The sequence below is a fragment of the Condylura cristata genome, unplaced genomic scaffold (genome assembly GCF_000260355.1).
Source record: "Condylura cristata isolate star-nosed mole 26May11 unplaced genomic scaffold, ConCri1.0 scaffold00001, whole genome shotgun sequence".
Classification (NCBI taxonomy): domain Eukaryota; kingdom Metazoa; phylum Chordata; class Mammalia; order Eulipotyphla; family Talpidae; genus Condylura; species Condylura cristata.
The window spans coordinates 70320872-70336367 of NW_004567102.1; the positions used below are offsets into that span (position 1 = coordinate 70320872).

A 15496-nucleotide genomic window follows, 5' to 3' on the forward strand; every position below is an offset into this window, starting at 1 on the left:
CGAGTCCAGGTCCTCCAGAAAGAAGCAGATGCAGATGGATCCTGTAGGAGCTGAGCTTCCTATCTTCTGAGAGCTCCTTGGGGCTGGCAGGGCTTGCGCCCGGCAGCTTCTAGGCTTCCAGCACCGCAGGGCGACTCCTTACCTGACACCTCCAATTAGCGAGTCTCTGGGGGACCCTTCTGAGAGACTGGCAAAGGGGAACCCCGAATCTCTGTCCGAAGCCCTTGACGATCAAACAAGCCATTTGACAAAACTTTGACAAGCACCCAAAGAGATTTGAGAACAAATAAATCAGAAGAAGAGGAAAAGCAAATGCTAAAACCTCAATGGCTTCCCCCCACTGCTGTCGTTCCAGCTGTAGCCTGGGATTAATTAAGTGCTGTGAAGTCAGTGCCTGGGAGAGAAGGAAAAAAATGCTTTCTATCTCTAAGGAAGGAGTACAGTAACAGTTCGCAGCAGCGAGAAACCTTGGGAAGGGATCACTCTCCTCGCAGTGTTTGTGGAGGGACTGGAGGGGCAGGGAGGCTGTGCCAGGCTGGAGGAGGCTTGCCTTTCCGAAGCTGGAGAGGATTATACAGGGGTTTGCCTTCCCCTGTCCGGGAAGAATTTCCCCTCGGGTAGCAGCAGCAGCAGCAGCGGCGGCCGCGGCGGCAGCGGCAGCAGCCCGACCTCCTCTTCTGGGGATCAGGGCAGAATGCCGGTGCTGGAGCGCTATTTCCCCGCGGCAGAGCCAGGCAGACGGTGGCCGGCCCGAGAAGGTGTGCTGCCCTCCTCCCTGGGCAGCCGGCCGCGGTGCCAGCAGGGGCCGCTGCCCTGGGACTTGCCAGAGATGATCAGGATGGTAAAGCTGGTCTGGAAATCCAAAAGTGAGCTGCAGGCGGCCAAACAGAGAGGCATTCTGGAGAATGAAGATGCGCTCCACAGCTTGCCAGGTAAAGTGACTGTGAGGTGTGAGAGTCCCAGGGTCCAGTCTGATGACTTCTGGCTCCCTTCTTTGGAAAGTCCGAGCCATAAAAATAGGGAAAGAGGGGCACTGTGAGTTCGGAAGGCTGTGATTAATGAGTGTTTGTTCGATTTTTAGAAATGTGACTTAAAATTAAGGTGGAGGGAGGAACATTAGGAACTGGCAGGCAAGAAACACAGGTGCGGCCCGGCTCACCACATACTTGCCCTATGGATTAAGCGAGTGAAATGCCTGAGTTTGGATCCTCAAAACTAGGGGACAGGAACCGGATGCTCCTTAATGTTCATCCTGCCTTTTCATTTACTTGTTGACCAAAGAGTTATCACCCAGAGAATTTTCTTGGGCTGTTTTTGTAATATTGTCTACAAAATATATAGCTTCATATAATTTTTTCTTCCTTTTTTTAACCACTGAACTATATGCCTGTGTGATGGTCAGAGGACTGGAAGTTTGGTCTGGAAGTCTTTAAGCCCTGGCAAAGTTGGCAAACTTCTTTGCCTCAGTTTCCCCTTTGGGCAGTGATGACAATACAAATTCTCCCCTTGATAGCAGGGAAAACCAACCTATTCACAAATGTGAGAATGATGTTTCAGGGGGAGTTTGTCATGTTATAAGAATGTGCCATATTGAGGACAGTGGTGGAGAACTTCCCCGGATTTGAGTAGATGACACCACACAGATATCGGGATCCCAGCAAGGGGCCCTATAGGGTTCCAAAACACCGTAAACCAAGTATGTATAATTTACTGGGGATATTTGCTTTGATGGGGGGGCATGTCGGTAAATAGTTGGGAAGTGGTGGGTTCACTGTTCACATTTGTAGAAAAACAAATGTGAGCATATATTTACACACTTGAAGCCTTGGCTCGTGTTCTGCAGGGAAATCCTGAGACCATGGGAGCTGAGAGATGAAGGACTACTCTAGAAATAACAAAAAATACCTCTCTTTTGCATACAAAAAGATTAGGAAGTCAAAATCATTCATTTTATTTTAATAATTTATGCCACAAGCTTTTTGGGATTTGCCAAACCATCAAAAAAAAACATATTATAAAAAGTATTCTCTGGGCAAGAAAAAAAAAGATTTGAAAGGAGGAAAAACAACAACAGTATTGGTCTCTAGTAAACAATGAGTACTTTGGAAAGAGAAGGAAACCAATGAGGCTGTGAGGTTTATGTGGCATTGGGAGATGGATATGCAGGGAAATCAGTCTTGGTCAGAAAAAAATGAGGTCATGTTAAAGTACCCCATATTCTAAGTGAATGCAAGAAAAGTAGAAAAACCTACCTGGACAGAAGATTTAACTATGACATTGCAACTGTTACCACACTTGGTTTGCTTCAGTACATTAAATGATTAAATTTCATTTTTCCAGTAACACCTTTGATAAAACAACCTAATTTAAGAAATTAGCCTATCTGTGGGAATAGGCCTATACTGTTGCTTATATTACAAATTCCTGAAAAACAATTCTACAAAAAGCATACAGAATCCTGTTACTCTCAGCACTTTAAAAACACTTTTTTTGGAGGGGTTGGGGAGCCTTATAAAGGTGAGTTACTTGGATCTTAATGTGCCCCTAGACCACTGCCTCAAGGCAATTGGGCTATGTCTCTGCAGCCTGTTTGGTTCATCTCCAGATTCTCAGGGAAATAAGGAGTTCACACTTCTCTGCCACAGGAGAAAAATATATAACTTAGGGTCCATGCCTGCAGCATGGGACCCAGGTGACAAAGTAGCAAAGACAAGCCACTTCACTTCCCCAATTCTCAATCTTCCTCTCTCCCTGTGGTCCTGAAGTCGCATTTCCTCTTTGCATTAGATGATGGTCCATGGCGCCATCTCACCATGACAGCAGGGTGAAATCTTCCAAACTACAAAGTCCAGATCAAGCTTCCCTTCCTTTGGAGTCATTTTCCTGATCACACTCCCTGTCTTCGCCTTCCCCTACAGTCATTTATTTCCTCCTCTTAACCCATAAGAAGATGACAGGTTGTATTTCCAACACCCAGTCTTTTTGCCATGCTAGTAACTAAAAATTAAAAGTGAAATACCATAACATTCTATATATATGTTGATTGTGAAAGAAAATAGAGAGGCTTACATCTTTAAACACTATGAAACTGCAGAAATTCTAAAGAGAAACAATCGTCTAGAGGACGTCAGAGATGGGTGTTCCTGTTTTTTAATAAGTTTAATTTAACCTTGAAAGTTCTAGGTTTTCATTTCTCTCATGAAGGGCATCATCATTTTTACTCATGCTTCCTAGACAGACTGGGCTTTATTTTCCACAAATGAGAAAAAAAAAATGTTCTGAGTTTACACTGAAATAAGAAGGGGAGACAATAAAACATGTATGGTAAAATAGATACATAAATATATATTCATAAGAAATGCTAAGGTGAAATACAATGAACTGTGTTTGCTGAAGGCAAAGAGGAATAGTGTTCCGTTAAGAGAGTGAGCAACTATTAAGGGAGGAGGTACATGGGTGAACATCCCTAGTAAATAGTGAGTCCTTAAGAAGATGACTTCAGTCCCTCTCTGGTGGCGCAGCAGGTTAAAGCACTGCATCAAGAAGCTTAAGCCACTTCCGCATGAGTTCGATCCCCGCCTGCCCCGGAGGTGACCACATGGCTCGGCAGACCTCTTCTGACCCACCCGCTGCTCCCCTCAGCAGTGTACTTTGTCCATCTGCCTGTTCTGCTCCCCACTCTGTCTCTGGTGAATCCTCTCACCCTCCACATCTCTGGTCTGTACCCCAGTTCTGTATGAATAAATAAATCTTTAAAAAAAAAAAAAGAAGATGACTTCAGCTGGACATTCACTAGAGACTATTAGTGAATATTCAAAGCCACAGGCTGAAGGAGAGGATGGGAGGTGACAGGAGGAAGAGGAGCTCATCATCTCCCCATGTTGGGGTTCATGCTGCCAGCAGTGCCTCCAGGGCTAGGCATAACTGGGCACTGTCTTCCCTGAAGAGGGGTTCTGATTGGCATGCCCAAAGTTAAAGCTTCAGCTTAGCTCATTGCATTGCACCTGTTGATTTAATTCTGCTAATACATCATTTTCCCTTTATGAGGCACATGAAGGAAGATCTAACTCCTGAATTAGCAACTGCTGAAGTGAATCACTCAGACTAAGCAACTAGTCCAGGGTAACACATTTACACTGAGAGAACCAGACTCTGCCAATATGCCAACTCTATTCCAAAAGGCTTACATCATCATGACCTGTACTAGGAAACTTAAATTTAAACCAACATACAGATTACTGGTCATATGTAGATGGGTAAGCACAAATTTATGATGTAATATCAACCCCAGTCAAACCAGGAAAATAATACTGCTATGAAAAGTAAGTCAAAGGGAATTACCTCTTTTACATTTTTCTACTTATTTTGTGGGTTTAAATTTAAGATCCAAACTTCAAGTGCTGGGGAAGTTTCTCCATGTAGAAGCATGGAAGTGAGTGTACATGGGGAGAGATAGGAACGCTCGAAATAAATAGGCAGTTTCATAAATGCTGTGAAGGTGAATGTTACTCTACTTGTGATTCTAGTCAGCGATCAGTTTAAGACTAGACAGCCCCAGCAGGACTTTTTCTAAGTAGAATAAATAAGTTGATTTCAGAACTCAACTAAATAACTGCAAATTCTGTAGCTGTTTTGGTTCTTTGCCCTAAATTTTGCATTATATTTTACTTATTTACTAAGTTTATTTCCATTTCAATAGCCCTTTCTTCCAGAAATCTATAAAAACATACAAATACCTCAAAACAAAAAATATTTACCCCCCATAGCCATTGTAACTCACTTCACCTTTCAAGAATAGAAATATCAGAAATTTGCTTTAGACTCATTCCTGAAAATCAAACTTCAGTTGATTAAATCTCCAAAAGATTTCTCCCACTCCAGGACTCCACTTTTAAAATTGACATTAAAAGTGTTATTTTAGAATAGCTCAGCTGTTCAATATGATACAAATTAGATTATTCAAAACTAAATATTCCTGTCCTTGCAATTCAAGAAACAGTTATTGAGTGCTTGGTGTTTATCCAGGACTTAAGGATGAATCGAGGACTTAATGAGGTAAGAGAAGAACAATTAGGAAGCTATGAATCTGTCTACAGAACTGTAGTTCTGTCTACAGAACTCTGTCTAAAACCTTTGTGTGAAATGCATTATCAGCGTGAAAATAAGATGAGTTTAAACTTCTGTTGATTCAAAGTATTGGCTGTAAAATTGGTGAAATCCAAGAACACTTGCAAAAATTCAAAATACAACTTTAGACACTTACCAACTTTAACAATTTCACTCAAAGTAAGACAAAGCTTAGATCAGAGAAGTAATCAGTCATAACAGCAGAAAACTTGATATTAATTCAGAACATTTTTCTAAAACTACTTCTAGATATTAGAAGACATTAGAATTAGCTTACAATCTATAGCTCTATGGGATAGTAATCATTGACAATTTAATCCATCTAACTAAACATGAATACAAAATTGAGTCACACCTGAAATACATCATTTCACCTTCAACTAAGCTTGCTCTTCCTCCGACTTCCTTGTTTTCACAAATAACATCCCTTCTGCAGAAACCCATGTTCAAAACGCTTCCCTAGAGCCCTCCCATTCCAGCTGACTCTAAATCCATAGGCTAGGTTGAGCCTCAGTGTGTGGAGATCTGAAAAATAATTTTTTAAATTTATCTTTATTTTCAAGGAGCTGAGGCCATAATACAGTTGGTTTGTTGGGAGTGAATGTCACTTGGCTTTAGTCTCATCTACGAAATTTTTAAATTCTGCTTCTCTATTTCTGAACTTGGGCAAATTACTTTACCTTTCTCTGCCTCAGTTTCCTCACCTATAAAAATGTGATAAGAGCACTTTATAAAAGATGTTGAATAAACGAAATAATACAAGAAAAAAGGTGTCTAGAAAAAGACTCAAACCCCATGTACAGTAAACATCAACTATCATTATTTTTGGTGTTAGCTCTCTTAACTCAACATCTGAGCTTATGGACACCTTCTTTTTATTCAGTTATATTGCCAGCCATTGGCTGAGCCTCATGTTATTTTCTGTAGTCTCTCAGAATCTGCCAACTCCTCTTTCTACCGTTCTTTCCACTCTGATTTAGATCAATAACTTGAAAAGAAATATCAAAATATCAAAATCACACTCCCCTTCAAAAATCCTTCAGTATTTCTCCATTGTCTGAAGAGAAAATCCAAATTCATTTTATCCTGCCTTTAAAGCTCTCTGCTATCAGGAGCTAGTTCATTTCTCCCTGTTAATTGTCATTACTGCCCTTAACTAAGAATTTATATTCCACCCAGACACGACCAGAATTCCACAGTTTCCTACTTGCTTTCTGCGCATTGTTTCCAATGGCTAAAATGACTTCCCGACATGTCCCCAACTTCTGCCATTCCTTAAGACGCCACTCATCTGCCTCTCCCTGTACAAAGCAAAGCCCTCCTTAGATTACCAGGGAAATATGTCTTTCTCGCTGAAGTCTCACAGAACTTGCTTTGTTTTGATTATATAGGCAAATCACTTTATTATTACAATTAGTGAATATTTCCTTCCTCCCCTCCTAGATGCTCAGCTTTTTGAGAATCTGGAGAACATTGTAGTTTCTTTGTGTTCACCCCAGCATTTTTCACACATCAGTCACCCAATATACTTTGAAGAATGAAAAAAGGAAATTATCAGAAGGAATAGAGTAGTTTACAAATTGCTGTTAAATGCATGAGTGAACTGGGTTTTTTCCTAAGCAATGATTACTCAAGAAATATAAATTCTCATTCTTCCTTTTAATAACATTACTTTTAAACTTAGATTCTGGAGGGAGATCAGGATTAATTGCTATAGCTTTTAAAATGAGATAAAAGAATACACAACAGTGAATTTAGAACTATTCAAAGATTAAAAATATGTGCAGAATTAATGAGACTGTTATCTATTCATATGGAGAAGCTGTAACTTACTAATAATTATAAAATTTTAGATCATAATTTTAATTATGCTGGCTCTCTCTCTCTCTCTCTCTCTCTCTCTCTCTCTATATATATATATATATATATATATATATAATATATACTTTAAAATAATTACTTTGTTCCTCCACCTTGGAATATTTTCCATCAGTGTGAGTTTTGAAAGTTTCTTTTTACAGATAACAGTCTGTATCATTCTCAACATAATTGCAAAATTAGACTGCTGAAGGTGTGCATGTTTGCCAAGACCTATAAATGAGCTTTTGAGGGGATGTTGCCGAATGAAGGATAGTACTCCCATTTCTTCTCCTCTATGCCTGGAAACAGTTTCTTCTTTTTATCTTAACAGGCAGGCCTGGTTGAACAAGACAACAAGGCATTGAGTTTTCAAAAAGGAAAACATTAGAAATTTTAGTGTAAAAAAGCCAAAAATTCCAACTTACTTTTTAACAAACAACAATAATTAAAAGTATGTGCTTTTTTTCTCTAACTTGATGGTTTTCATTATTTCACTACCTCATAGTACATAATAGGTATATATCACATAGTAAAACTATTAAAGCTCAAAGTACTTGAGATAGTACAGCATCCTACCCTATATACACACATTATGGATGTAATGCTTTTTCTTTTTTCTCTCTCTCCACCTTTCCATAAATATTTCATTAGGATTAACTGAAATCTTCAACATGCTTAGAGAACATTCCAAGAGATCAGATTTTTATTTTGCACTTGTCTAAAATTTCTCAAAATCCAAAAGTATATCCTTCAAAACTTCTTACCAAAAAAAAAAAAAAAAACCATCTGAGAGTTTATGCATTCTATTTAAGCCCCTGCCCTGAGCATTTTATTACTTTATTAATGAGGGAGCCCATAGAAGAATCCGTAGGCACTACCCTATGGTTAGTAAACAAAGAAACCTCAAAGGTAGTCTCATGTGCAACTAGAAGACAGAGTTGACAAAACCGGGCAGGGTATAATTGTGTGTGGCCTTATAAATGAGCTTAATGAGGCCAGCTTGTGTTGGAAAAGCAATACCCTCAGATAAAAAAGGATAAATTTCAAGAGAAATTGGCCGCATGATCTTGTTAGACCTAAATGAAAAGTAAAAATTGTAAATAAAATCAAAATGAGATAAAGTGGGAATGAATAGGAGTCATTAGTCCAGGCTTTGTAATGAACAATGAACTAATGACATAATGAGTTAAACATAATCCAAAGATTTGACTTTCCCATTGAATCCCCAAATGTTCCCCAACCTCTGTAATTCAAGTCAAAGCACAAAATTCTTCTTGTTTCCTTTCCATCTCTTTTTGTAGGGCATCCTAATATCTAACATAAATTTATAGTCTTGGTGATCACTTCTGAAAACCCAAAGAGATGTTTATTTAGAGAGTTTCTGGCAATAATTCATGAAAGCAAAGTAGATAGAATATGCTGAAGGAAATTATTTAAAAAGAGATGATAAAAGGACAGAACTGATATTGACACCAAAAGGAAGGGAGAGGAGGTCACGACAGAGAAACTAGACTCAAGTATAAAAAGTAGAATCAAACACATACATACACAAGTTGGAAATAGTGAGTGCTTAAAAGCATTTATGAGGGGCCCTCCCTGGTGATGCATCAGATTAAAGCAAGCACTAAGAAGCTAAAGCCACTTCAGCTGAGTTTGATTCCCCACCCCAGAGGTGATCCACACGGCGCAGTAGACCTCTCCTGACCCACCCACTGCTCCCCTCAGCAATGTACTTTGTCAATCGCCTGTTCTGCTCCTCTCTCTGGTGAATCCTCTCACCACCCTTGTACCTCTGACCTGAACCTCAGTTCTGTATGCATAAATAAATAAATCTTTTAAAAAAATAAGCATTTATGAGCGATCTCAAATTTCTGCACTCAAATATGCTGTGCAATGTAGTCTGTTTCACCTTCCTCCTAATCAAATCTTCCTCCTAAGCTTATCCTAATCAGGAAAGGGGGAGGGAAAGTTCAGTCTTGGTCAGTCTCTTGTGGATCACTACTTTTGGATAAATACTTTGCTTTCTGTAATTTCTTCCAAGGTGGTATCTGTGTGAATGACTGTCTCAGACTCACACACGCCTGTCTCAACATTTCTAGTGCACATACACAAAGCACCTGCTTGGACAAGGAAGCAGGGCCATGTCACCTGGTCACTGGACTCTGCCTTTGACTATTTCCCACCAGTAGGTGTTTCACCTGTAGATGTTTTATCTTGTGCTTATCTGCCTTCTTCCCAGGAGAACAAGTCTCACTGTGGAGGGGGCAAAAAACACATCCTCAGGGCTAGCTCTCAATGTTAATAGGCCCTAATCAAAGAATATTCCTTTATGTTTGTATCCAGACGAGTTCTCAAAATTATTGTTCTTTTCAAACTCACAAACTGAAGAAAACACAGTCCCTACTCTAAGAATCAGTCAGTAAGTTGACTCCCTCTGTCTCTTGATTCTTGCTATCCTAAACCATCCTCAGTGAATGACTGCTGCCTCAAAGTGAAAGATAAGAGTGAGCATATACAAAGGGCAGGTTTTTTAAAAGATACATTATCTACATACTCTGCATACACTGTGGTTGAGCTTCCAGTAACCTGTGATTGAATATTGCATGCTTAATGTTTACTTAGGTACATTCCAATGCACAACCTGAACATTCTACCTTTCCTATTACCCCTTCTCTTTCTCTTAAAATATACACACACATTTCAGTAACCATCTGAAGAATCTGGCATTAAAAACTTAAACTCAGTGATGGCAGTGCACAAAACAGAATGCAAAAGTCTGAACTGTGGTCAGTTTCCACGTCTAAAACAAATTAGAATTGTTATCACTATCAAATATTGAATTGCATTCCGATAGTCTGAATGTACTGATTGGAATTTCTGTGAATTCTTCTCCTTTCTTTGGCCCCTGGAAAGGAAAAAATGGCTTTGGGTGACAGGTGGAAGTAAAACTAAAGGCAGTGAGGCCCCAGCACTGTCACAAGAATCACAGTCTTCCAGCACTGTATCATTGCCTGTCCCTTGGTGACAGGTACCAAGAGGCTGCTGCCGCCCTCCCTTTCTTCTCTCTATAACTTAGCCAAGGATTAGATGCACTGGTATTCTTGACTCATTATACCTTTTATTTTTTTTAAGATTTACTTATTTATGCATACAGAACTGGAGTACAGGCCTGAGGTGCAGGGGCAGTGAGATGATTCTCCAGAGACAGAGTGGGAAGCAGAATAAACAGATAGCCAAAGCACACTGCTAAGGGGAGCAGTGGGCAAGACAGGAGAGGTCTGCTGTGCCATGTGGGTCGCCTCGGAAGCCGGGGATTGAACTCACACTGCAGCAGCTGCAGCTAGCTTGTAGTGCTGTGCTTTAACCCACTGCAACACCAGGGAAGGCCCTCATTATCGCTTTTAAATATTAGTTGAGTTCCATGTCACTTCTTTTTGGACAATTCTAATTCAATATTAGGACAAAAGAAAATATCACCCTGTCAATTATAAGTTGGCATATGAAATCAAGAATTATGATTTATCAGATTTCTGACTCTAAAGTTTATAAATAACAAATTACAAAGAAATAGCAAATTATTTCTACTCTCTTTATTCCTAAATGCCCTATTGTTTGATTTGGTGATAGATGCACAGTGGAGCACCAATAGACAAAATTTGGACTGAAACACATTTTTCTTGGAAAATGCCTCAAACCCTCCAAGAATAACTGGAAGCACTCTAACAGGTCACAAATTGGAACATAATATTTTAATGTTATATATAAATATTCAAATTCTACTATACAAAGAGTGTCAATTGAATAGCAGAAATTAAGACATAGTCACTGCTTATTTTTCAAGACTCTGAAGGGAAAACTAATTTTTAGGTTTCTTTTCCAAAGCATTTCAATTGACAATTATCTTTTGAATGTCTATTTAGACCATAACATTGTGTTATGTACCTGGGAGGAAAAGAGAAGGAAGAAAGGTTATGACCTATTAGACACACACACATAAACAATCCACTGATGTTAAGGTGCAGTAGAATATCACTTCAAAATAAAATGTAAATAACCTCTGTGTTATTTGAGGGAAGCCCAACACTGTGGATACAACTAAAATAGTTTAATGACTCTGATATAGATTGTCTGGATTGCTTTGAAAATAAAAATTCATGAACCAATAGAGTTGATATAGGTGGATGGAGAGTGAGAAAGGGAGCTAGGTAGGTGATGTGCTATATTAGAAAGGCACATACAAAGTAAATGTAATATTTAATTCCATCTGTAAGATAGTTGTTAAAGGCATTGTTTTTTTAATTCTAGGTAAATTACATTCTCCAGCTGAAGAAGTAGAGACATTGCAGTAGGGCCAATGCAAGAAGTTCTGGGGGAAGTCTCCTCGTGGTATACTTGAGGAGAAAGCCTGGAGTGGAGAATACAAAAGTAGGCTGAGAATCAGATTGACAAGGCCTCTAAGGAGACTCTCCTCTGAGCTGGGAGAAAGCTTTGAATAATTTATTGGGACGTAACTTGATAAATTTTACATTTTAGAAAGATTACTCTAGCCAAAGCGGCTGATGGAGAGTTAGAGTGGGATAAGAATATTAATGGATTTCTAACTATCACTTTAGTGATGATTGGTTATATTTAGTAGATGTTGACAATTTTGACATGATCAATATTTTCCCCTTAACTTACAAAACAACTTCCCTAGTGCTAAGGTATTGTATACAGAACCACAAATATACAATTCATCAAAATGAAGCCCTTCAACACTTACCACCCAACACTGAAGAATTTGTATGCTGGAAGTTCTAGCTAGCTTTCCCAGCCTAACCATGCCCATCTTTTCCCCAAGTTTAAAACCTGACTAAACTTATCCTCACAATTTCAAACAATCCATCCTTCCTACTCTGACAACCCATGTTTCTTCCTGCCTTCAAGTTGCCATGATTTTTTTAAGATTTATTTATTTGTGCATACAGAACTGGGGTACAGGCCAGAGGCTCAGGGGTGGTGAGAGGCTTCACCAGAGACAGAGTGGGGAGCAGAACAGGCAGATCACAGAAGTACACTGCTGAGGGGAGCAGCGGGTGGGTCAGGAGAGGTCTGCCACACCATGTGGTCACCTCCGGGGAGGCGGGAATCGAACTCATGCGGAAGTGGCTTTAGATTCTCAGTGCTGTGCTTTAACCCGCTGCGCCACCAGGGAGGGCCCAAGTTGCCATGTTTTTTAAAGAGTTTTTTCAAAGCAAGTTACCATATGACGATTATAAAAGAATATAAGAAAAAACATCACTTTTTATGTAGCGTACAATGTAGTACATGGTAAAAACGAAGTAAAACCCAAGTGTATTAGGTACTTCCTAAGGACTGGGCATTAACTCCCCCTTCTCTAGAGTGACCCCAGAAGTCTTTGATGGTTACATCTATATCTTTAAGATGCTGAAAATCTCAAAAAGATTTGACAAGGTGACTTCTTAGTGAAGGAATTAATACAGCATTGATACAAAAACAGAAAATCATAAGAAATTATCAAGAACTGGTCATTTGTCAAGTCAACTTGGTACAAAGTTTAGAGTGAGTGATCAAATGGTACCAGGTTGTATATGGACAAAAGATCTTAGCTTTTGTAGAACCATTTAAAAATTTAGTGGAAAAATAGAGATGGTTTTGCTTAAAGGAAAGGTGCCTTTCAGATCATTTAGTTAAAATATTGCAGTATTTCGGATGACAAAGCTGAAATCCCATGGAGGTTATATGACAGAAGGAAGCCCCTTGATGTGCAAATGTACTGCCCCCCCTTACCCACACTCCTGTCAGGTCAAGCCTGAGTGCTTCTCTACTCCAAAATTGCCTCTCTACACGACAATCACTCTCACTCTAATTTTCTGTCTTTTTCATTCCCAAGCGCTAGCATCTCTGTGACTGCACTACATATGTGTCTGATATGCATGTTACATGAGCAAGAATTTTATGTAAATATGCCAGCAAAGGTGTATTTTTTTTGTTTGTTTGTTTTCAAACAAATTATAAGTTGTTCTGGGCAAATTCCAAACCTTCTTGAATTTCCACGGCCTGAGTCCTTGCTATGTAATAAAAGGGTAGTCATTTTGCCAGAAAAGAATCCCAGGGGTGAGCATTTAAATAGAATCGGGAGATTAAAGAATTGTATATGTAAAATAAATAGAAGCAATAACTGTTGACTGCGATCGTCATCACAAATGCAATATCACTGTGATCCCATTTAACAGTTGTGCCACTTTCTTTCATAATTTCCTGTGGGGGCCAGGCAGGGCCCAGGCACATGCCATTGGAAGCTATAGTACATTCGTCCACACACCTTGGAGGATTCACCTTTCAGTCCCTTAGATTCTCTTTTCAAAGATAACCCTTACTCGGAAAACAAGTTGAAGATTTAGCTACATTTAGGGCAGATTTTGCTTTCATCTCCAAACACTTTTCTTTCTTTCTTTTTTTTAATCCTACTTCTATAAGGTATTTGTGTCCCCAAAGTAAAAATGTAACCTCTGGTGGCCATTTTTCCTCTAAAATTATCTCTCCCTCCTCTCTGAAGTCTTGGCTGCCAGAATTATGCCATCCGCAGCCTGCCTGCTTATTACTACCCAAATAAGGTAATAGTTAGAAATATAATTTAAGTGACTTCTCTTTTTTAATGAACAATAGACCTTGTTCTATTAAAAATAAGACCCTACTCTGAACCACTGCAGAAACTTTTTGATGTTCAAAAAGAAATGGCAGTGACCAGGTGTTGGGGGGGTTGGGTGAGCAAGACTTTCAGATATTGTTCTTAATTATTTTTACTTTGCGCTCCCTGTACCTCTGGCTCTGGCTGAGCAGAAACGGTGCAATGCCATAAAATAACCCTCTCTCAAAGTATATTTGGCCTGACAGGAAACAGGAAATACCAGAAAAGATCACAAGAAAAGCTGTAATCATAAGATTTCTAGCCTAATTCTTTGACGTCAGCCGTTTACATAGGTCAGATAAGCAATCACAAGCACCCGAGAGTTCTGGGTGCCAATCCAAACACCCCAAGTGCATCTTCAACCCTTGTGAACTCTCGCATTGTTGTTCTGCCCCCACCTTTCTTTCTGCCCCCCAAAAAGCATATCCTGAAATTGTGAATTATGGGTTAAATGTCAACATTAAAGACCTTTCTTTGACTCTGATTAATTACACATTGGTAAGATGTCTTAATTTATAGATAAGTGTTGAGTCTTTATCTGGGCTTTTACCTGATACTCTTTGCCGTGAGTGCCTTAACTAAGCCCTTTACTACATAGGAGTTCCTTCAGAGTAGGAATAAATACTTGTGAATACTGAAAGAATACATGTTGTAGGAAAAATTCAGAGAACTGTATGACTGTTTTTTATTTCACTTTATTTTAACCCATTTCAAACATTTTGCCTAACATTCTGCACAATGAAAAATCCCTTCAGTAGTGCCCAGGGATTCTGAAAATTGAAAAGAATGTATTTGCTTAGATTAAAAGATAATCATATTCAAGGAAACTGTAAAGATGGAAACAAATGGAGTAATTCCTAAAATAAACAGCTAGTTGTGCCCTTCCCGGTGGCAGCAACGGGTTAGGACGCAGCACTGCAAGCAAGCCGCAGATGCTTCAGTGCGAGTTGGATCCCCGCCCCTGAGGTGACCCACATGGCGCAGCAGACATCTCCTGTCTCTCCCACTGCTCCCCTCAGCAGTGTACTTCGTGTTCTGCCTCCTCTGCTCCCCACTGTGTCTCTGGGGAATCCTCTCAGTTCCCCTGTACCTCTGGCCTGTACCCCAGTTCTGTATGCATAAATAAATAAATCTTAAAAAAAAAACAGCTAGTTGGGTGTTACATGTATTTTTATTTTACTGAAATAACATTGTTTTATAATAATAGGTTTCACATGTGCAGCATTCTAAGTGAAGAATTGTATATGTGACATTAGACTCACCACCAAGAAAGTAGTTTCCCTGCTGCCACCTGAGATCAGCAGTCCAGATATCTTTACAGAGACCACGCCAAACAAGTTTGTTGAGAAAGGTTATCACAGTGGCAGAGAGGAAAGCTGGGACAAAACCTAAAGGAAGCAGGTTAATGTCAGAAAGAAAACAAGACTCTTGCTTTGTCTGAGTATAATATACTGGAAAACGAGCTTGCAAATAAGTCAGAAAAAGAGTGGGAGACTAAAAGATGAGAGGGAGCATAATTTGGCAAAGTGACACCTGCTTTCTAAAAGGAACAATGGAGTTTATAATGACTTAAAAAAAAGGAGGCTCAAACGATATCATGTCAAAGGTGGCTCAGAGAGTAGACAGTGGAGGAGGCTCCACGCTCAGGAATGAATTGTTAGTTGCTGTTATCTTCTGACTTCTTAGAGCCTTGCTGCTTTTATCCCTGAGGAGCTCACCAAAGTCAAATTGAGCTCCTAAAGATCAACAGTTGCTAGATATTTATGTCATTGGTATTTGCTACACTAACCAAGTTGAATAATCTCGTCCTTCCATTGG

General features: G+C 39.5%; 1 protein-coding gene across 3 annotated transcripts in view; it reads left to right on the forward strand.

The window, feature by feature from the left end:
• Positions 1–15496, forward strand: part of PDE7B (phosphodiesterase 7B) — a 279507-nt gene that overhangs the window by 146832 nt on the left and 117179 nt on the right. The window contains exon 1 of one of the 3 annotated variants that reach the window (XM_004673879.2): positions 478–932. The exons of the other annotated variants lie outside the window; for them this stretch is intronic. Within the exon in view, the coding sequence (XP_004673936.1) occupies positions 695–932 (238 nt within the window). The 5' untranslated portion in view covers positions 478–694. Of the gene's footprint in view, positions 1–477; positions 933–15496 lie in introns of those variants that run through there. 3 annotated transcript variants of the gene reach the window in all.